This window comes from Cyprinodon tularosa, unplaced genomic scaffold (genome assembly GCF_016077235.1).
Source record: "Cyprinodon tularosa strain WSP-4 unplaced genomic scaffold, ASM1607723v1 ctg1070, whole genome shotgun sequence".
Classification (NCBI taxonomy): Eukaryota; Metazoa; Chordata; class Actinopteri; order Cyprinodontiformes; family Cyprinodontidae; genus Cyprinodon; species Cyprinodon tularosa.
In genome coordinates this window covers 90,969-115,521 of record NW_024037861.1, presented here as the reverse complement: position 1 = coordinate 115,521, position 24,553 = coordinate 90,969, and the positions used below count along the sequence as shown (strand labels likewise).

General features: G+C 46.6%; 1 protein-coding gene across 1 annotated transcript in view; it reads left to right on the top strand.

The window, feature by feature from the left end:
- The window catches only part of bcas3 (BCAS3 microtubule associated cell migration factor), a gene marked incomplete at its 5' end in the record, with an annotated part of 133,751 nt that overhangs the window by 26,109 nt on the left and 83,089 nt on the right, over window positions 1–24,553 (top strand). Inside the window, 6 exons of the mRNA XM_038290058.1 lie at window positions 3,996–4,103; window positions 4,175–4,251; window positions 7,261–7,337; window positions 7,856–7,939; window positions 12,262–12,432; window positions 22,974–23,067. Of these exons, the coding sequence (XP_038145986.1) occupies window positions 3,996–4,103; window positions 4,175–4,251; window positions 7,261–7,337; window positions 7,856–7,939; window positions 12,262–12,432; window positions 22,974–23,067 (611 nt within the window). The remainder of the gene's footprint in view (window positions 1–3,995; window positions 4,104–4,174; window positions 4,252–7,260; window positions 7,338–7,855; window positions 7,940–12,261; window positions 12,433–22,973; window positions 23,068–24,553) is intronic.

Below are 24,553 nucleotides of genomic sequence, written 5' to 3'. Positions count from 1 at the left end.
GGAGAGCAGAAGCTGGAGACCAAACTAGCATTTTTACACCAGTGGTTATTGATAGAAACACACAGACCCCCCCTCCTCTGATCCTGCCGCTGAGTTCGGCGTTCCTAACAGCATGGTGTAAAGTTAGCCCTCCAGGCTAACAGCATGAATGAAGCCGTGACTCGGTCAGGACGATGCTGCAGCGGTCGCGTCTCCTTTTTTTTAGAGACACAGATTTAAATGTAGGATATTTCTTGATAAACTGATCACATTGATGAAGCCTTTAGATGGACTTTCTTTCTGAAAAATATCTTAAAGCTTATTTTGTTACAAACTTAAAGTGTGAAAAAAAAGTATGAATGCAGTTGTAGACTCATCTTCAGAGGTTACTGCTTCCGCTGGTGAAATACCGCCGACCCTGAACAAGCCCAGATGTACCGGGTCTGTATAGTTGGACCAAATCCTCCTTCCTCAGTTGTTTCCTCTGGTCCCTCACTTTACTTTTAAAAATATAATCATTTGAAAATGCAACCAGCTATTGGTCTCAATGGAAACGTCACCTGACAGAGAGCCATGTCATGCTGTTCAAGATGTATCTGACACATATGGAAAAGGATTAGGGCCACTGAAAAAATAAAAAAATAACAGATTTTTAAGTATTATTTCAGTTTAAAATGAGAAAAAAGTCAGAATTCTGACTTTAATCTCAGAATTCTGACTGTATTCTAGTTAATTATTTTTTCCATCATGATTTAGTCCCTTAACATTAGGCTTGTTTTTTTTCACAGCCTTCCAGGGTTTAGTTGAAAGCATCTGTTCAGCTGCAGGTTTTATTGGTAAAGTTAAACATTACAGTGACAGCGCCTGTAGCTACAGGTGCTGGTCATAAAATTAGAATATCATGAAAAAGTAGATTGATTTCAGTAATTCCATTTAAAAAGTGAAACTTGTATATTATATTCATACATTACATACAAACTCATATATTTCAGATGTTTATTTTGTTTAATTTTGATGATTACAAATGACAACAAATGAAAATCTCAAATTCATCATATCAGAAAATTAGAATATTACTGAAGACCAATAAAAACAAAGGATTTATAGAAATGTTGGCCAACTGAAAAGTATGAACATGAAAAGTATGAGCATGTACAGCACTCAGTATTTAGTTGGGCCTCCTTTGGCCTGTATTACTGCAGCAATGCGGCGTGGCATGGAGTCGATCAGTCTGTGGCACTGCTCAGGTGTTATGATAGCCCAGGTTGCTCTAATAGTGGCTTTTAGCTCTTCTGAATTGTTGGGTCTGGTGTATTGCATCTTCTTCTTCACAATACCCCATAGATTTTCTATGGGGTTAAGGTCAGGAGAGTTTGCTGGCCAATTAAGAACAGGGATACCATGGTCCTTCAACCAGGTACTGGTAGCTTTGGCACTGTGTGCAGGTGCCAAGTCCTGTTGGAAAATGAAATCTGCATCTCCAAAAAGTTGGTCAGCTGCAGGAAGCATGAAGTGCTCTAAAACTTCCTGGTATGTGGCTGCGTTGACCCTGGACCTCAGAAAACACAATGGACCAACACCAGCAGATGACATGGCACCCCAAACCATCACTGACTGTGGAAACTTTACACTGGACTTCAAGCAACGTGGATGAAGTGCCTCTCTTCTTTTCCTCCAGACTCTGGGACCTTGATTTCCAAAGGAAATGCAAAATTTACTTTCATCAGAGAACATGACTTTGGACCACTCACCAGCAGTCCAGTCCTGTTTCTCTTTAGCCCAGGCAAGACGCTTCTGACGCTGTCTGTGGTTCAAGAGTGGCTTGACACAAGGAATGCGACAGCAGAAACCCATGTCTTTCATACGTCTGTGTGTGGTGGTTCTTGAAGCACTCACTCCAGCTGCAGTCCACTCTTTGTGAATCTCCCCCACATTTTTGAAGGGGTTTTGTTTCACAATCCTCTCCAGGGTGCGGTTATCTCTCTTGCTTGTACACTTTTTTCGACCACATCTTTTCCTTCCCTTCGCCTCTCTATTAATGTGCTTGGACACTGAGCTCTGTGAACAGCCAGCCTCTTTAGCGATGACCTTTTGTGTCTTGCCCTCCTTGTGCAAGGTGTCGATGGTCGTCTTTTGGACAACTGTCAAGTCAGCAGTCTTCCCCATGATTGTGTAGCCTATAGAACTAGACTGAAAGACCATTTAAAGGCTTTTGCAGGTGGTTTGAGTTAATTAGCTGATTAGAGTGTGGCACCAGGGGCCATCAATTTTGAACCTTTTCACAATATTCTAATTTTCTGATATGATGAATTTGAGATTTTCATTTGTTGTCATTTGTAATCATCAAAATTAAACAAAATAAACATCTGAAATATATGAGTTTGTATGTAATGTATGAATATAATATACAAGTTTCACTTTTTAAATGGAATTACTGAAATCAATCTACTTTTTCATGATATTCTAATTTTATGACCAGCACCTGTAAAAGCTCATCTACTGATGCTGGTTTTTCCTTCAGTTTCATTACAATAGAACCAGAGTTAGCAGAACTTTCACCACTTAGTTTTTCAGGTTTTTCAAAGCTGCGAATAGTGCATGGAGGAATCAACATTTTTAGAGTTCAGACACAAACCAGCTGCACACCTGAACGTCCATCATAACGATCACCTGATTGTAAATGACAGACTCAGAAGGTCTGATATGAGTGATTGCTGGAACACTTTAGGCTGCTTTGACCTTTCGTGTAACTTTTAAGATCTGATCATTTTCTTCCAATGTCCAAGAAGAGTCCCCTACTGAGACTAATAGAGTCAACTTGGAAAGAATTAACAGGAAAAAAAAGGTATTGTTGAAAGAAAGCACTCAGACTCTGGGCTTGAAAACAAAACCATCTTTTTATTTCATCCGGTGGTTCTCAGCCAGCGCGGCACCACAGGCTTCAGCGAGGGTGACAGAGGACAGAATGGCAGTGGAAGCTTTCCTCTCAGAGGAAGGGAAGGGGCAGAGGGGGTAGGGGGTAACTGTGGTTGCGGGGTCTTGATTAAGATTTATGTCTACATTTGCTCTTTGCCAGCAGCCACTGCCTGCTGTTGGAGAAGCTTGCTCATGCAAGCCATTCCTTTGCTGTGATGATTGAAAGACTTTTCCTAAATGTGTTTTATGTCAAAGCATTTCCTTTCCTTTAGGGCCGTGTGTCTCACTCTCACTTTGAAAACTCTCAGACAGGATCAAGATATGCTGGAAGCAAAGACTCTAATAGGAATCTCTTATGCTTCAAAAGTATCTTTAATATCTGTAAGTGCAGCTCTGAGCACTCCGACCTGTAAAGCAGCCAGTGCTGTGAGGTTTATTGTTTTAGTCTTGCCTAAACGCACTAAGTCTGTCTTAAAGAAACTGCTTCTTCTTTTTTTAAAAACATTTAATCTGCTATCACTTGTTCATGGAAGAAGAACTACAACAAAAAATATATCTACTGCTCCAGTTCACATCCTGTCATCTGGGGTCGATTTATAGATCCAGATCAACCAGATCATCCAGTCAGATTGATTCAAAGTTTTTTTAAGGGAAACCAGCTGATTGCATCGACTCGTTGACTCTTCAGAACAGACCTTTGTTTAGCTAACAGCTAAACTGTTTAGTTTCTGTTGATAAGCAGCCGTAGACGACCGGCTTTAGAGTTGGTTAATTATTCACTTCCTTTGTTTATTTGGATCCATAAAGACACTGAAACGGATCAACAGTTCGATCATTAGTACTTCTTTAATATGTTTTTCCATAAGATGTGTAAATCATACTGCAAAATTATTGGACGTTTTATACCAACATGTCCTTAACATGTTTGGAGACGCATCCCCTGCCAATCTGTGCCAATTACTGCTAATAGTTAATAAAGGCATGACTGGAGAATGAATTTTCCTCAGATTATTTAGAACGTTTTGCTTTCATTCTGTTCAACCGTCCAACTTTAAGTGTGAAATATCAGAAAAGTATTGATGGTGTTTCTGTGTTTGCAGGACGAGCCCCCCGTACTGCTGTGCTGACCTGTACTCCTTAAGGACAGGTGAAATGGTTAAATCCATTCAGTTCAAGTCGCCCATCTATGATCTCCACTGCAACAAACAGTAGGTGTGATAAACGCGTTTCTGCTGTGTGACGGTTGCATCGTATTAACAGGCGGTTCCTCTCTCTGCAGTATTCTAGTGGTGAGCCTCCAGGAGAAGATTGCAGCCTTTGACAGCTGCACCTTTACCAAGAAGTTCTTTGTTACAAGTAAGCATGTTTTCCTGCCTGTCCGTCTATAATCAACACATTTCCTGGAGTTTTAACTGACAGCCAGATTGTTCATTCCAATCCAACCTCGGCCATTTAAATATACATTAGAAATGTTTGGCTTACATCATCCGACCATTTCAAAGGTCAGAGGTGCTTTAAGAGGCGGTGCTTGATGTGCTGAATGTGCTTTACAGTTTATTCCCCTTCACCTCTTCATCTAAAATAACTATTTACAGCATTAAAAAAAGAAAATAAGAGAACAGCGATGCTGCAATCCTATTTTTTTCTCTCATTAGCTTTTCTCCTAAAACTTGTTGCTTATTTTCCTGCTTTTGTAATTTTAATGTCAGATTCCAGATTTAATTCCTGAACTTTAAATCAGAATAAGTAAATAAATGTTTGTTGACCCATCATGTAACATGAACTGAAATGATATCATTCAGCAGTTCGATCATTAGTAATTCATTAATAGGTTTTTACTTAAGATGTGAAATTCATACTGCAAAATTATTATATCTAACACTGTAGTGCTGGTATTTATTCACCAACCACCTGTTCATTGCTTTATCTTAACTGTTATCCCCTACGGTTGAGAAATCTCAGAGTACAGTTGATGTTCTAGTTGTTGGAATTATAACTAATTCCAACATTTAAAAAAGGCTCATTAATTAAATAAGCTGCAGTTTAATCTTTTCTGGGATCAGATCAGAAACAACTGATTATTTCATTGAAATAAAGTCTCATTCTCCAGATTGTTCACTTATTGATAGTTTTAGGAATAAATGGAAATAATTCAGTTCTTTTTCCCGTTAAAAACTAAAGAACTCACTCTGTGGTGAAATTAAACAAAAGTGTGTAAAGTTTCACTCATTGGGTTTGGACTTAACTTTAAACAGTATAGATCTATTTTAATAAAACAGGTCTTCTTGACATGGAAAAACAAACATGAATAACGGAAATATAAAAGAATTGATGCATAATAGAACCTCCGCTCCGTTTTAGGGAGGATTTCTTCATATTGTTCTTTTAGGACGGATGAAGTCATTCAAACGTTAAACATTTAAAAAGTCTCATCAGCATCGTTTGCTTTGGTCATAAACGCTCCAAAGATGGACGAATAAAAAGGTCTGGAAATGTTTGGATGTCAGGCAACCTTCCATCGGACGACGACGACGATGATGATGATGATGATGATGATGATGGAGTCCTTCAGGTTGGTGCGACTGAGAGTCGGTCCCCGCTCTATAATCACCAAACTCCTTCCTGCCGAGCCTCAGCGCTGCCCGTTGATGCGTCCGTCTGATGGAAGCGCTCGCAGCACTCAGGCTCTGTCCTCCTGACATCATCAGGGACCTCACAGCCATACTGTTTACAGCATTACTCTTTTATCTTGTTTGCTGTACCTTCATGCTCTGCTTAAGGAGGCTGTGAAAGAAAGACCAGACTATTACAAGGCCATGGCTGTCCACTTAAGTCATTGACTGGAGTAAACTGACCTTACCGACGGGCTTTAATGTGTCTCCTGGTTGTCTGCCTGCCTTCCCTATCAGCGTCTGGGCAACAGGAAACCAAACAGGCTCAATAGTTATTAATCGTTTCTGAATGCAGAGCCTCTTTTCATAACGGCTCCATCAGAGCAGTAAACAAAGGACCCTGAGATGTTCTGGGATCTGCTTTGGATTAGCCTTTCTGTGTCATGGTTCCTGAGAGCCGGCTTCAGGTTAGCCGCGTCACTCAGCAGCTGACCCAGGAATCAGGCCTCGCCTTTCTACCTTTATCCTTACTTCAACTCTCTGGACGAGGACCACTTCTGCTTTATCCTGCGGGTGTTAGGAGAGGGTGGGAAGGAGCAGCTCCCTGCCGGGTTTTTTTAGACTTGAGTCAGACCTGACCTGGGGAGCCTCAGGTCTCCAGCTTAACAGTCCAGATTTAGAACCAGAGCTTCACATGTAGCCATGTTCAAAGCTAAACTCTGCTCCTTCATTGAAGGAGAGGAATCCTAGAAAATTCCTGAAGCAACCTTCTGCTTCCCCTCAGCTGCCTGTGTGCGTCCGCTCACCGACCTCCTGCTCTGGACCGTTCATTTCTCTCCTCTATCTAAAGATGAGGAGCGGCGACGGATGGATGGTGGTGCAGAATTAACCGGCTCCACCTGACGGGCAGCAGTGAAGGCCTCCTCTGAATGCGCTTTAGGAAACATTCTGGAATCAGCTTTCTATCCCTGATGCTGAACGATGTGGTTTAAGGTGTTGATGGCGGCTTTGCTGAGCCTCTTCTATCTTCTGCTAGCAAATCTTGGGTTTTAGGTTTGTTGTTCATGTGTCCTATGAAGCGCACTGTGATCTAAAGAATGACGCAACAAACCTGCAGATAAAAACAGTGAAACTTTAAGTAGACCATCCTTTCTGACAGGAGTCAGTGTCAGTGATCCTGCTCTAATCAAACTTCCAGGTTTTTCCGTTTTAATGAGCAGTGTTTGAGGATATCTTAGCACAGACAGTTGGTCACATGACCCATGCTCCTCTGGACCAATCAGAGGGCAGAGAAACATTATAAAGATCCACAAACACCAATAAACAGCAACTTTAGTTGTTTTTAGTTTGGAAGAGGTTCTGATGTAGAAGTAGAGCCTGTTTGCAGTAAGCATCTAGAAGCTCCTCTGATAGCAGAACAAGCTGTAGTTTGAGTGAATCTCCGTTTCCACCTGGTCTCCTCCTGCATGGTGCTGACTGAACCATAACCTGTGGATGACTCCGCTCTGCATACCTGATGAGCAGCGACTGCCTGCTTTCTGCCTGCTGCAGTCTGTTTATTGGCTGCCACAGACCCCATTAGGTCACGCAGAGACGTCACCCTCATTAAACTCCCATTTATCTTCCAAACCAACAGGCTGGACGCAAACACCCTAATGGAAGCGGATGCATGTTTATCCTCCATGGAGGAGCGTAATTTAGCTAAATGTTTTGATCCTGTTATTTTAATAAAGCGTGTGTGGTTGGTTCCTAGGCTGCTATCCGTGTCCTGGTCCCTGCCTGAATCCAATCGCTCTGGGAAGCCGCTGGCTGGCCTACGCTGAGAACAAGGTGGTCTGCACCCCCCCACCCCCCCACCCACACACACACAGAACACATTCATCTTGCAGCAGAATTGCCTTATCTCAGAGAAGCGACATATTTACCCTAAAAATAAAATGCTTTTTATCTGTTTTCTGCTTCTTTAATCTGTCTGGATAAACAACTCATTCCAAGAAGAGTCCACTACAGATGATAAGGTTTTTGAAAATCAACAGATGCGCAGGCATTTTCTGTTTAATGGGATTGTGGAGTATTTAGAAAAAACAGAATGTTCTGCAATACATTTAATGCATCACCATGTTTTGGTTCCGGCCACTCAAGTAATGGACAGATGGGACTGCCTGAGGATTTTCTCAATTGACAAACGTAGCTCTCTGAATTGTGGGCGGGGCTTATGCACTGAATTAAATCAGCAGAGATTAGCTGTTTGTTCTGCCTCCCTAACAAAACCACTTCAGTGGAGCCTTTGAGTGTCTGTACATTCATCAGCATGTTGCCTGAACTCTCTCTGTTTCTCTGTCTGTCAGTTAATAAGATGCCATCAGTCCCATGGAGGAGCCTGTGGTGACAACGCTCAGTCCTACGCCGCTACAGTCATCAATGCTGCCAAAGTAAGCACCTCTAGCCCTGCCGGCTGCACATGTCTGGTTCCTCTCCTGCCTTAGACCTGATCAGGGCTGTTAGCAGTAGGACAGAGCAGGAGGGCAGGCCGTTAGTCCCAGCAGGGCTCGGCATTATCAAAGGAATCAGGTAACAGAGCTCAGTAGCAGGAGAATAACCCAGGTAGCAGGCCCTGCTGCAGAGGCAACGATGCTTGGATTAAAAGGTTCATGCTACTGATGAAATGATCTTTGACACCAACCAGAACATCTGGTTCATCCTCAGAGCTCCGCCTCCTTCAATAGAGGAAAGTCTGTGATTAAGAACGAGCACCAAGAACCCGGTAACCATCAGAGGCTTTGAACTGATGACAGAATCTATGATCATTTCATAGCAATGAAATCTGTTCATCAAAAAATGTATTTCACTAAATTTAAATTAAATGTTTGAAAAACTAAATTAAATTCCTCTGAAAATGGAAAATATCCTTCCCCAACTAAGCAGGGTCCTCACACCGGGTCCTCACACCGGGTCCTTATGCCGGGTTCTTAGGGTCCTTACGCCGCATCCTTAGGGTCCTTAACGTCCTTAGGGTCCTTATGCCGGGTTCTTAGGGTCCTTAATGTTCTTAGGGTTCTTACGCCGGGTCCTTAGGGTCCTTAACGTCCTTAGGATCCTTACACCACGTCCTTAGGGTCCTTACGCCGCATCCTTAGGGTCCTTAACGTCCTTAGGGTCCTTATGCCGGGTTCTTAGGGTCCTTACGCCGCATCCTTAGGGTCCTTAACGTCCTTAGGGTCCTTAATGTTCTTAGGGTTCTTACGCCGGGTCCTTAGGGTCCTTACGCTGTGTCCTTAGGGTCCTTACGCTGCGTCCTTAGGGTCCTTACGCCGCATCCTTAGGGTCCTTAACGTCCTTAGGGTCCTTAATGTTCTTAGGGTTCTTACGCCGGGTCCTTAGGGTCCTTACGCTGTGTCCTTAGGGTCCTTACGCTGCGTCCTTAGGGTCCTTACGCCGCGTCCTTACGCCGGGTCCTTAAGCCTGGTCCTTATGCCGCATCCTTAGGGTCCTTATGCCGTGTCCTTACGCCGCGTCTTTATGACGCATCCTTACACCGGGGTCCTTATGCCGCATCCTTAGGGTCCTTATGCCGTGTCCTTACGCCGGGTCCTTATGCCGCATCCTTAGGGTCCTTACGCCGCGTCTTTAGGATCCTTACGCCGGGTCCTTACGCCACATCCTTACGCCGCGTCCTTACGCCGCGTCTTTATGCCGCATCCTTAGGGTCCTTATGCCGCGTCCTTAGGATCCGTACGCCATGTCCTTACGCCGCGTCCTTACGCCGCGTCTTTATGCCGCACCCTTATACCGGGTCCTTATGCCGCATCCTTAGGGTCCTAATGCCGCGTCCTTACGCCGGGTCCTTATGCCTGGTCCTTATGCCGCATCCTTAGGGTCCTTATGCCGCGTCCTTACGCCGCGTCTTTATGCCGCATCCTTACACCGGGGTCCTTATGCCGCATCCTTAGGGTCCTTATGCCGTGTCCTTACGCCGGGTCCTTATGCCGCATCCTTAGGGTCCTTACGCTGCGTCTTTAGGATCCTTACGCCGGGTCCTTACGCTGCGTCCTTACGCCGCGTCCTTACGCCGCGTCTTTATGCCGCATCCTTAGGGTCCTTATGCCGCGTCCTTAGGATCCGTACGCCATGTCCTTACGCCGCGTCTTTATGCCGCATCCTTATGCCGCGTCCTTATGCCACGTCCTTACGCCAGGTCCTTACGCCGTGTCCTTTTGCCCGGTCCTTACGCTGTGTCTTTATGCCCGGTCCTTGCGCCGTGTCTTTATGCCCGGTCCTTGCGCCGGGTCCTCATGCCGAGTTCTTACGTAGCGTCCTTAGGGCCAATTTATGCTTCTGATACATAGCCCCTGCAACCGTCAAATCTTTCTCTGTCTGCGACTATGCCCCCCGCGCCGAGGCTCTGCAACCGTCATCGCTCACCTCAAAAAAAATCCTGACTACGCGTTAGATGGTCGCAAACCTGCACAGACCTCAAGCCTAAGTGTGCAGACAAAAAGCAGCTGTGATTGGTCGGTATGCCTTTCCAGCTATCTGTGTGGTCGTCCTTCTCGATTCGGTGCCGGGGCACGCCATTTTAAAAACAGAGGAACAACTTATATGAACTACGAGGAAAGGTTAATCGGTCTTTTTGCCAACTCCATTAACAGAACCATTAGCCATCATCTCTTCTACATGATAACAGTTAATAAAATCAGCTCAGCTCATGTTCACTCCTCTGCTGAAGCTTTAAATGCCACAAAATGAGTTTAAAGGGGAACACCATTTTGTTTTTCCATTGGTCCCTTGATTTTCCGTTATTCCATCATGTTCTACTCTCCCACATGAGTTTAGTGTCATTTGGAGCCGTTCTGAAGATATTCCGTTAGGTTATATCCAAGTAACGTCTTCCTATGGGCAACGACTTGAAGGCACAAACTAAACTGTTCATCATTTATTCTTTATGGTACGCCAGCATTCAGAACATGGAGGCCAACCACTGTCCCCCAGACATCCGCCGTTAGATTTTTATATTTATATTTTTCTAAAAACGAAGCGGCGCGTGTATGACGTCAATCAACAGGTGAGTCCCCCAGTGCAGCCATGTTGGTTATACCTCAACAAGGCCTTCTGACTGTCATCAATCCTACATGTCCCGCCCCAAAAACACTGCTGGCATGTCATTGGTCCGACTCACAGGTTGGTACGAGACGGACGTTATTAGCGGGAGTCTTTCAAGATTGATTCGTTATGAGACTGAAAACTTGGATCTTGCGAGCATCCAGTTTAACAACTTTCAGATATTTATTGAAAAAGGAACATGAAAAATTGGCTGATTTTTCTTAGTTTCATCCCACAGAGGTCTGCGCAGTAAAGCAGACATGGAAACATCTGGAAGAACCAGATCTGGTGGTTCTTCACCTTTTCAGATGTTGTTTGGGAGGAGTCCTGTGGTACAGCCTTCTTTCTTTTCGGTGTTAGGCTGCGTTTGAACAGACCTTCTGCTGATGTTTTCATTTCTAGCTCAGCCTCCACCATCTGTAAATCTGCTTCTGGCTCTGAGCTTTAAGACACTTCATCAGCCTGTTTCTGGTCACCCTGTAATCTTCCTCTTTTCTCGGTTGTGTGCAGGGGAGTGGCTCTAAAGTAGCCCACCTCTGATCTCAGGTCAGATTCACTTCTGGCATAATTTAGTCATAGAGAGATGGATTATTTAATCTGTCAGTGGCGTTCAGAGCAGAGCAGTGGCATTAGGATGTTAGCAGTGGGGGCTACTGACATGAAGACAGGCTTCCTGCACACGCTCCCTCTCCTCATTTAGAGCCATATATCTCAATATGGATGACAAGGTATCTCCTCCTGGCTGGTGGCGCGACACGCTGGCTCTGTGCTGATGTCCAGAGACAGAGCCGCAAAGGGGGGAGGGGCGCATTAAGCTGTAATGGCTTTTGTTTATTAGAAAGGTGGACGAGGCCGTAGCTGTGTGTCCTGTAGGCGCCCAGTGCGACGAAGCTGCTGCCTCAGAGAGACCTGTGGCATAAATCAAATGGAAATGTGCTCAGATGGCGACATCAGGCTGAGTGCCGATGTGTTTTATGTCAACCCTCTGACTCAAATCGCCTCACCACCCCCCAAGCGAAATCAATAGCCCCTGTTTGGGCTACCACCAAGAACTGCAGTGATTAGAAAACACATTAGTGTTGATCAATTAGAGGCCAAATGCCTCCCTTAATAATTGATGGCGTTTCTTACATTTTACACCAGCAAATGCACCGAGGCAGCAGAGCCTGTTAGTGCGCCTGGCCAAGTGGCGAAGAGACAGTAGGTGATCCTCAGACCCAACAAGCTGCAGGCGCCATGCTGTATTGACAGGGCCGCCTGGCCTGAATGCTTGATTAGGCTCTCCAGGGCCCCTTTGGCGCTTACACACGCACAGACACCCAGTCACATGCATTGGACTCCATTAGACTAAGACAGTGTAGTACGTGAGATAGACTCCACTTAAGCAGCACTATCCATTTCCCTCAATTGAGCCACAGAGGTGTGTTTGAGGCAGACACCCTGGCTGGACCTTAAGCTGACACAGAGGAGCCTCTCTCACACACGCTGGAGTCTCCTGGGCTGCAGATAATCAGCACTACAAGTTATCAGCATGCGGGCGGCGCTGCACACTTCACTCAGACTGTACTGCTTTAAAAAACGTCTTTAGAACAGATTGATGCAGTCTGTTTGGGTTAATCTTTCAAAACTGAAGCATGTCCTCTGTTTGTTTCAGACGTTGAAAACAGGCCTCACCATGGTGGGCAAAGTGGTTACCCAGCTGGCCGGCACCATACCGGCAGGCACGCCCGACGAAGAGGGAACGCCCCACAGCACGGGTCGCCGCAGCCCCCATAGCCCCGGCGTGATCACCATCATCGACACAGATGACGTCGGTGAAGGACAGGTCAGTCTAACACCTTCCGTTGGGCCTGATGTAGAGCAGATCATCCATGGCCATGACGACTCAGTCTGCTTCCTCATGTCTACAGCGAGGAGATACGCTAGTCGCAAACATCCAGAGAAATCTTCATGATCTATATTAATTTTATGTGTAAAATACTGAATAGACAAATAAAGATAAAGAACATAGAATAGGCCTTTCATCTGATCATCAGCTCTACTTCCTCAGCTTCATCATCTTTCTTAACATTGGCTGCTTTCTCCTGAGATATTAGCTTTAGGCCATGACCCCATCAGCAGCCAGGACCCAATCCACAGCCATGACCACACCCACAGCCATGACCACACTCACAGCCATGACACCATCCATGGCCATGCCTCTGTTCGAATTCATGGGCTGCATCCTCCAAGTCTACCTAGTCTGGATCCTTCCAAGTCCGTGAAAATAAGGAGACCGGAAGAGTTTTGGCTGTGAATTCAAACAGGTCTACCCTCCGGCAGGTTTTACTGCCGTAGGCTCTGTTGTGTGTGTGTGTGTGTGTGTGTGTGTGTGTGTGTGTGTGTGTGTGTTGACAGACAAAGCAGGAAAAGAATAAATACCGAAGTTTTCAAAACTTTGTTTATTTATTTTTTATTGTAAAGTGAACAAAGACTACACTCACAAGAATCCAGAGTGGAATAAATGTTCCAACCACCGGGAGCAGGAACTAATCAAATCAAATGTAATGATAGAAACCTTAGTCAGTTAAATAACCTGCTGCTGTCATTCTGCACATCTCTGATGTTGCTGCTATTTTCAAATATCCATTACTGGAAAAATGTCCATAGCTGCATATTGGTTATTTATTCTCCAGTTTTATATTGTTAAAACACTTTACAGTATTGCATTTTTTATATTTTAACTCTTCCCTATTATGTTATTCTTAGACATTTTTCTAAGGTCCTCATTAGTGTGACCATTTTCAATAATCTTTCTGCTGCTGTAAATTTTCCGACTGTGGGACAATAAAGGGATTTTCTATTCTATTCTATAAAAGCGGTAGAAAGATATAAGTAAATCTAAACAATGTATGTATAAAATATGTATCTGTAAAAATCTCTAATATTCAACAACAAAAAATACGTAGTTAAGCATATTGTACAAAACAGCAATAAAAAAATTAAAATCCAATCAGATTTATATTCCCCACCTTGCAGATATATTAGAATCTGTCCTTAAATTCCAGCCAAACCCATTTACACAGTAACTGATAAAAACCTTTAGATAAATCAAACATTACCGCCACATATCTGACTCTATAACCATTAAAACAACTATTTTCATTCATCTCAGACGGAACTATTCACAGACTGGATTATATTAAACTGAACTTCCAATTTTCCCCACTGTTCTGCACCAAGCGCCCTTTCCTCTGATCACAAAGCAGCTGGCCTGCTTGGTCTCACAATGTCAGTATCCTGGGAAAACCAAGGATAGCGAGGATACATCGGACCCGTCCTTCAAATCGGGCAAAAAGAAGAACACATTTTAAGACTCCATGACGAGGAGTCTTTGAATCCGACCAGACCTCGGCGCCACACTGTGACCCAATCTTCCTTTAAATCTGGCCTTCTGAGAATTCGAACAGGGCCCATGACTCCATCCACAGCCATAACCCAATCACAGCCATGACCACCCCCACAGCCATGACGCCAATCACAGCCATGACCACCCCCACAGCCATGACTCCATCCACAGCCATGACCCCATCCACCGCCATGACCACAGCAACGACCACACCCACAGCCATGACTACGCCCACAGTGACGACCAAACCCACAGTCATGACCCCATCCACATCCACACCCACAGCTATGACCCCATCCACGACCACACCAACAGCCATGACTCCATCCACATCCATGACAACACCAACAGCCATGACTCCATCCACATCCATGACCACACCAACAGCCATGACCACACCAACAGCCATGACTCCATCCACATCCATGACCACACCAACAGCCATGACTCCATCCACATCCATGACCACACCAACAGCCATGACCACACCAACAGCCATGACTCCATCCACATCCATGACCACACCAACAGCCATGACCACACCAACAGCCATGACTCCATCCACATCCATGACCACACCAACAGCCATGACTCCATCCACATCCATGACCACACCAACAGCCATGACCACACCAACAGCCATGACCACACCAACAGCCATGACTCCATCCACATCCATGACCACACCAACAGCCATGACTCCATCCACATCCATGACCACACCAACAGCCATGACCACACCAACAGCCATGACCACACCAACAGCCATGACTCCATCCACATCCATGACCACACCAACAGCCATGACTCCATCCACATCCATGACCACACCAACAGCCATGACCCCATCCACAGCCATGACCACACCAACAGCCATGACCACACCAACAGCCATGACCACACCAACAGCCATGACTCCATCCACAGCCATGACCACACCAACAGCCATGACCACACCAACAGCCATGACCACACCAACAGCCATGACCACACCCACAGCCATGACCACACCCACAGCCATGACCACACCCACAGCCATGACCACACCAACAGCCATGACCACACCAACAGCCATGACTCCATCCACATCCATGACCACACCAACAGCCATGACCCCATCCACAGCCATGACCACACCAACAGCCATGACCACACCCACAGCCATGACCACACCCACAGCCATGACCACACCAACAGCCATGACCACACCAACAGCCATGACTCCATCCACAGCCATGACTCCATCCACAGCCATGACCCCATCCACAGCCATGACCCCATCCACAGCCATGACTCCATCCACATCCATGACCACACCAACAGCCATGACCACACCAACAGCCATGACCACACCAACAGCCATGACTCCATCCACAGCCATGACCACACCAACAGCCATGACCACACCAACAGCCATGACCACACCAACAGCCATGACCACACCCACAGCCATGACCACACCCACAGCCATGACCACACCAACAGCCATGACCACACCAACAGCCATGACTCCATCCACATCCATGACCACACCAACAGCCATGACCCCATCCACAGCCATGACCACACCAACAGCCATGACCACACCCACAGCCATGACCACACCCACAGCCATGACCACACCAACAGCCATGACCACACCAACAGCCATGACTCCATCCACAGCCATGACTCCATCCACAGCCATGACCCCATCCACAGCCATGACCCCATCCACAGCCATAACCCCATCCACAGCCATAACCCCATCCACAGCCATGACCCCATCCACAGCCATGACCCCATCCACAGCCATGACCCCATCCACAGCCATGACCCCATCCACAGCCATGACCCCATCCACAGCCATGACCCCATCCACAGCCGTGACCCCATCCACAGCCATGACCCCATCCACAGCCATGACCCCATCCACAGCCATGACCCCATCCACAGCCATGACCCCATCCACAGCCATAACCCCATCCACAGCCATGACCCCATCCACAGCCATGACCCCATCCACAGCCATAACCCCACCCACAGCCATGACCACACCCACAGCCATGACCACACCAACAGCCATGACTCCATCCACATCCATGACCCCATCCACAGCCATGACCACACCAACAGCCATGACTCCATCCACATCCATGACCGCACCAACAGCCATGACCCCATCCACAGCCATGACCACACCAACAGCCATGACCACACCAACAGCCATGACCACACCAACAGCTATGACCACACCCACAGCCATGACCACACCAACAGCCATGACCACACCAACAGCCATGACCACACCAACAGCCATGACTCCATCCACATCCATGACCACACCAACAGCCATGACCACACCAACAGCCATGACCCCATCCACAGCCATGACCACACCAACAGCCATGACCCCATCCACAGCCATGACCACACCAACAGCCATGACCACACCAACAGCCATGACCACACCAACAGCCATGACCACACCAACAGCCATGACCACACCAACAGCCATGACTCCATCCACATCCATGACCACACCAACAGCCATGACCACACCAACAGCCATGACCCCATCCACAGCCATGACCACACCAACAGCCATGACCCCATCCACAGCCATGACCACACCAACAGCCATGACCACACCAACAGCCATGACCACACCAACAGCCATGACCACACCAACAGCCATGACCACACCAACAGCCATGACTCCATCCACATCCATGACCACACCAACAGCCATGACCACACCAACAGCCATGACCCCATCCACAGCCATGACCACACCAACAGCCATGACCCCATCCACAGCCATGACCACACCCACAGCCATGACCACACCAACAGCCATGACCACACCAACAGCCATGACTCCATCCACAGCCATGACCCCATCCACAGCCATGACTCCATCCACAGCCATAACCCCATCCACAGCCATGACTCCATCCACAGCCATGACCACACCAACAGCCATGACCCCATCCACAGCCATGACCACACCAACAGCCATGACCACACCAACAGCCATGACCCCATCCACAGCCATGACTCCATCCACAGCCATAACTCCATCCACAGCCATGACCCCATCCACAGCCATGACCCCATCCACAGCCATAACCCCATCCACAGCCATAACCCCATCCACAGCCATGACCCCATCCACAGCCATGACCCCATCCACAGCCATGACCCCATCCACAGCCATGACCCCATCCACAGCCATGACCCCATCCACAGCCATGACCCCATCCACAGCCGTGACCCCATCCACAGCCATGACCCCATCCACAGCCATGACCCCATCCACAGCCATGACCCCATCCACAGCCATAACCCCATCCACAGCCATGACCCCATCCACAGCCATGACCCCATCCACAGCCATAACCCCACCCACAGCCATGACCACACCCACAGCCATGACCACACCAACAGCCATGACTCCATCCACATCCATGACCCCATCCACAGCCATGACCACACCAACAGCCATGACTCCATCCACATCCATGACCGCACCAACAGCCATGACCCCATCCACAGCCATGACCACACCAACAGCCATGACCACACCAACAGCCATGACCACACCAACAGCTATGACCACACCCACAGCCATGACCACACCAACAGCCATGACCACACCAACAGCCATGACCACACCAACAGCCATGACTCCATCCACATCCATGACCACACCAACAGCCATGACCACACCAACAGCCATGACCACACCCACAGCCATGACCACACCCACAGCCATGACCACACCAACAGCCATGACCACACCAACAGCCATGACCACACCAACAGCCATGACTCCATCCACATCCATGACCACACCAACAGCCATGACCACACCCACAGCCATGACCACACCAACAGCCATGACCACACCAACAGCCATGACCACACCAACATCCATGACCACACCAACAGCCATGACCACACCAACAGCCATGACCACACCAACAGCCATGACTCCATCCACATCCATGACCACACCAACAGCCATGACTCCATCCACATCCATGACCACACCAACAGCCATGACCACACCAACAGCCATGACCACACCCACAGCTATGACTCCATCCACAGCCATGACCACACACACAGTCACGACCCCATCCACAGCCATGACCCCAACCACAGCAATGACCCCATCCACAGCCATGACCCCAACCACAGCCATGACCCCATCCACAGCCATAACCCCATCCACAGTAGTGTTAATTTTAGCAGCCATTTTTAAATTTAGTTTTAGTCTTAGTCCAGTTTCAGCATCGTTTGTTAGTTTTTATCACATTTAGTAGACATCATCGCATTTTTATTTAGTCTAGTTTTAGTCGACTTAAGTCAGAGCATTTTAGTTTTTATTTTAGTCCAAGAAAACATAATTTTATTAGTTTAGTTTTAGTCAACAAAAACTGTTAACATTTTAGTCTAGTTTTAGTCAGGACATAATTTTAACCTTTTACTTTTTTGTCAGCAGATAATATTTAACATTTCCTAAAATTATTTCACATTTCAACATGATAAAAAACACAATTTTAAGGAACACATGCAGACATGGAAGATGTTCTGACAATATTTGCATATTTATTTTGAACATTGTTAAGGTTCAAAGTCACAAACACAAATGCTTGCATTAAAACAAATAAAACACACCTGGGAAAGGAAACAAATAAATAAAATAAAGTGTCTTATGAGCTTAACACAAGTGCTGGATGTTTAAAGCTAGTTCACATAGAATAATAAAATAAATAGATTTGAGGTCAATGTTGTTAAAAAAAAAAAAAAAAAAAAAAAAAACTCCAACTGATAGAACAAAAGTGCTTTCCTTCCAGCTTTAGCTGGCCTGTCATTGTTTCTGGGTGGCTGGTAGGTGGTTGTTGTTGTTGTTGGTGGTCGGTGTATCTTTAATCTGGAACAGAAATTAATACAATGTCAGGATAGATGCACAGCATAACAGGAATTCCAAGTGTATAAGTAGCATATAGGTCTGTTTTTTTCCTTAACAAACACTAAGTCTCTGTAAAAACTACATTTGACCATCCATTCCAAACTCATACAAACAACCTAACTATCATTTAATGCAGGAATAAATTGCAGACATTTTTAGGTGTGCATGCATTTTGGTTGTATTAATATTGATGCCAATTCAAATCAAATGTCCTTGTAATAGTAACGTGCAGATAAACAGAGCAGCATTTTATGTCACCAAATAAAGACATCCCCGCAGTGGTTCCCCTAGCAATGGCTATTTTGTGTATGAAAATCTAGGTTAAAGTTGTTCTGAATTATGTGTGGCATATTATTTTTATTTTGTCTTATCCTGATAAATAGTTTCAGTTCGTTTTAGCATTTAGCATACATGTGTAGCTGCCGAGGTGTTTTCTGTTAACTATAGTTCACTTGCAGCTCCTAGATTACCTAAAGCGTCTGTCTGCTTTAATCAAACTTGCAATTTAACTGAAACTATAGTTGCCCGGCCAGTATAACATATCTAAGTTAGCATAAATTTAACTTCACAAACAATGCTATCAACAAGTGGCTACGGTCGCTACGTGCTAACAAGCTAACGTAACGTAGCCAGCCTGGATACTAAATGCTATGAAAGTTAGCCAACATTAGTTAGTTTATCATTGGGACATTATAGCTGTTGATTAATGTTACATTATAAACAACCACCACCAATCTTTCTGTTAACTTACCGTAATGTCTTTGTGTTGAACTGCGACGCGTCTCTTCAGGTTTGTTGTGTTTTTTCCAGCTACCGTGTGGCCACATTCCTTCCCTTCCACTAAAATCAAGCATTTAGGTTTGTTCTCCACTTAAAAGCGAAAATGTGTCCATATAGCACGTCTCCTCTTTCTCCCGAGCCCAAGAGTAGGATACTCTGTGCCGCCCGCTCCAGGTTTGAAAGTGGGTGTGTGGGAGCTGACGAGGAGGAGGCGGAGGAGGAGACGAGACAGGATTTAAAAAAAAACATAAAATAATAATATATAATTTTCGTCTCGTCTTTGTTCGTGAACTAAAATGTCCATAGATTTTAGTCCAGTCTTTATTTACCGAACTGCATTTTCGTCTCGTCTTTATTAGTCCACGAAAATGATTTCTGATTTACTCCCAGTTATTGTTTATTAGTGGGGATTTTCGTCTCAACTCGTTTAGTTTTCGTTAACGAAATTAACACTAATCCACAGCCATGACCCCATCCACAGCCATAACCCCATCCACAGCCATAACCCCATCCACAGCCATAACCCCATCCACAGCCATGACCCCATCCACAGCCATGACCCCATCCACATCCACAGCCATGACCCCATCCACAGCCATGACCCCATCCACAGCCATAACCCCATCCACAGCCATAACCCCATCCACAGCCATAACCCCATCCACAGCCATGACCCCATCCACATCCACAGCCATGACCCCATCCACAGCCAAGACCCCATCCACAGCCATAACCCCATCCACAGCCATAACCCCATCCACAGCCATAACCCCATCCACAGCCATGACCCCATCCACATCCACAGCCATGACCCCATCCACAGCCATGACCCCATCCACAGCCATAACCCCATCCACAGCCATGACCCCATCCACAGCCATAACCCCATCCACAGCCATAACCCCATCCACAGCCATAACCCCATCCACAGCCATGACCCCATCCACATCCACAGCCATGACCCCATCCACAGCCATGACCCCATCCACAGCCATAACCCCATCCACAGCCATAACCCCATCCACAGCCATAACCCCATCCACAGCCATAACCCCATCCACAGCCATAACCCCATCCACAGCCATGACCCCATCCACAGCCATGACCCCATCCACAGCCATAACCCCATCCACAGCCATGACCCCATCCACAGCCATGACCCCATCCACAGCCATGACCCCATCCACAGCCATGACCCCATCCACAGCCATGACCCCATCCACAGCCATGACCCCATCCACAGCCATGACCCCATCCACAGCCATGACCCCATCCACAGCCATGACCCCATCCACAGCCATAACCCCATCCACAGCCATGACCCCATCCACAGCCATGACCCCATCCACAGCCATGACCCCATCCACAGCCATAACCCCATCCACAGCCATGACCCCATCCACAGCCATGACCCCATCCACAGCCATGACCCCATCCACAGCCATGACCCCATCCACAGCCATGACCCCATCCACAGCCATGACCCCATCCACAGCCATGACCCCATCCACAGCCATGACCCCATCCACAGCCATGACCCCATCCACAGCCATGACCCCATCCACAGCCATGACCCCATCCACAGCCATGACCCCATCCACAGCCATAACCCCATCCACAGCCATGACCCCATCCACAGCCATGACCCCATCCACAGCCATGACCCCATCCACAGCCATGACCCCATCCACAGCCATGACCCCATCCACAGCCATGACCCCATCCACAGCCATGACCCCATCCACAGCCATGACCCCATCCACAGCCATGACCCCATCCACAGCCATGACCCCATCCACAGCCATGACCCCATCCACAGCCATGACCCAATCCACAGCCATGACCCCATCCACAGCCATGACCCCATCCACAGCCATGACCCCATCCACAGCCATTACCCCATCCACAGCCATGACCCCATCCACAGCCATGACCCCATCCACAGCCATGACCCCATCCACAGCCATGACCCCATCCACAGCCATGACCCCATCCACAGCCATAACCCCATCCACAGCCATGACCCCATCCACAGCCATGACCCCATCCACAGCCATAACCCCATCCACAGCCATGACCCCATCCACAGCCATGACCCCATCCACAGCCATGACCCCATCCACAGCCATGACCCCATCCACAGCCATGACCCCATCCACAGCCATGACCCCATCCACAGCCATAACCCCATCCACAGCCATGACCCCATCCACAGCCATGACCCCATCCACAGCCATGACCCCATCCACAGCCATGACCCCATCCACAGCCATGACCCCATCCACAGCCATGACCCCATCCACAGCCATGACCCCATCCACAGCCATGACCCAATCCACAGCCATAACCCCATCCACAGCCATGACCCCATCCACAGCCATGACCCCATCCACAGCCATGACCCCATCCACAGCCATGACCCCATCCACAGCCATGACCCCATCCACAGCCATGACCCCATCCACAGCCATGACCCCATCCACAGCCATGACCCCATCCACAGCCATGACCACACCCACAGCCGTTGGTTGTTTTCTTCAGGCTGAGGTTTTCAGTCACTAAGGGACTGGAACTGTAAACCGACAATGAAGACTTGGTCCACTGAGGCCCGACCAGAAACTATAAGACCAGGGGAAGTTCTAGACAGCACCATCTTGTTTAAGCCTTGAAATGCCATATTTTGAGCAAAAAGCCCTCTGTACATGGTGGCTCTCACCCCAGATCAAACCCATAGCATCCTTCTCTCACTGAACATCCATGTGTGTAAACTCTGTGACAGCAGTGGATTGCTTCATGTCAGCGGCCTTCTTCTTTTATTTCTGTTACACAATTTACCTTTTTCCTTGATTTTGATAACAGGCTTTTTAAGCAGATTCTAAGGGCAATACCAAAAAATGAGTTCAAGCAATTTCTGCTGCTCAGGATTCATGAAATCTGCTTCACATTGTTCATCAGAGCGTCTTTGATCCCAGATATGGTGATGAAGTGGCTGAGGTTAGGGTTAGAGCTAAACCAAAGCATCAGCAGAAATCTCTGGAAAGTCCAGTTTTCTGTTTATTGTTGCCATGCTCAGAGAATGTATGTGGCCCTGTTTTTGTTATAATGTGGGGACAATTTCCCAGGAATGGGGGGGGGGGGGGGGGGGGGGGGGGGGTTATGGTGTGAACTGAGTTTAGGATTAGTTATGTTTGCTAAGTTCAGCAGTGACACAGCATGTGTGTGTGTGTGTTCACCACAGGTCCTGGTGAGCGAGGACTCTGATGGAGAGGGAGTGGTGGCTCACTTTCCAGCCCATGACAAACCGATATCCTGCATGCAGTTCAACGCCAGCGGTAAGTCCTGACTCCGCCCACTAAGAGGCTAAGCCGCAAGACACTGGCTGTTCATTCCTGTCACAAGCTGACTAATGGAAAGTTAGGTGGAAGGAAAAATGATGTAGGAAAACGTGAAGAAGGAAAACTAAAGCCTATAAATGAAGGTAAAGGAGTTAAAGGGACTGAAGATGAAAGAGACGGATTATATTCTACACATTTACTGTGGGACCTTCTTAAAGCAACAGCTGACAGTTTGCCTCTTTTCCTTTAGCTATTAAAATACCTCAGATAATTCCACTTAGCAGCCATGCTAATTGACCTCCTGCTAACTGTTGGTGCTGCTAGAGGCAGTTTATATACACAGATTTTATATTTTACGATTTTTTTAATTATTCAAATATTTATTAATTATATTATATGTTTATTTATTAATTGTATTATATGTTTTAATTATATTCTATGTTTTTAAGCTCCTAAGGGAGCTTAAAAACATAGAAACATACAAAATAAGTCACTGAAAAGGTAAAGTAGCTTTACAAAATAAATTTATGAAATAAATAATTATATTACATAATAAATACAAAATCTTGAAATATAATAATATAAGATAAAAACATATTTATTTTCTTTTATTTCATCTGAATTTCTATTTATTTAATAGAATATTTATTGAGAAATGTATCAATAGCAGTATTTATTTATTTGATTTTAAATAAAATGTCTCTCCATAAGTTCCAGATTCTTTAATCTGTCATAGAGGAAACTTTTAACCCTTTTCTTGCTGTTTTGGTCTTTATAGGATGGAAACTTCTTTAAATCAATCCCTCCACCCGAGCCAGTTAGTCGAAGCAGACCCTCCACATCCTGGCTGAATGGAAAATAAAACTAAAATCTTTTTTATTGATCGTTTCTTTCAAACCATAAACCTAAAAGTGGCATAAAGTAATCTGACCTTTAACCTTTACTGCTTCCCTGAATGACTGCAGACGCATTAGAGCGACTCAGATGGAAAACTAACGCTTTGTTTCTCTCTTCGTCTTCCTGGTTTATACCGAATAAAGTAAAAAAAGAGGCGAATCCTTGAGTGACGGCGAGCGACCAGATGAATCCCAGCAGAGATTTAGAAACCAGTTCGCCTCGCTCTGAGTCACCAGCTGCATTCATGGAGAAAGTTATTGAGAAGGAGCCACAGATCAGAGGCTTCTCTCCTGCTCAGCGTTTGTGAGCGAGTTAATAAAGAAGCTGCTGAGGGACGACTCTCACCCCCTGACCCCCCCCCCCCAGTCCAGGAATCCTGAAGTCACCCAGACTGCAGACGAACGGAGCAGGAAAAGGATTAAGATGTGGACAAAGACTGATCCACATGGCTGTCTAGACTCGGTCCACAATCAGAGACGCCCTCCAGGTCAGACCTTAGCGCTGCGTGACCACACCCAGCAGGCGTCTTTAAATGTTCGAATGAACTGATCAGAGACTGAAAGCTCCATCCTCTCCATTCTGACCC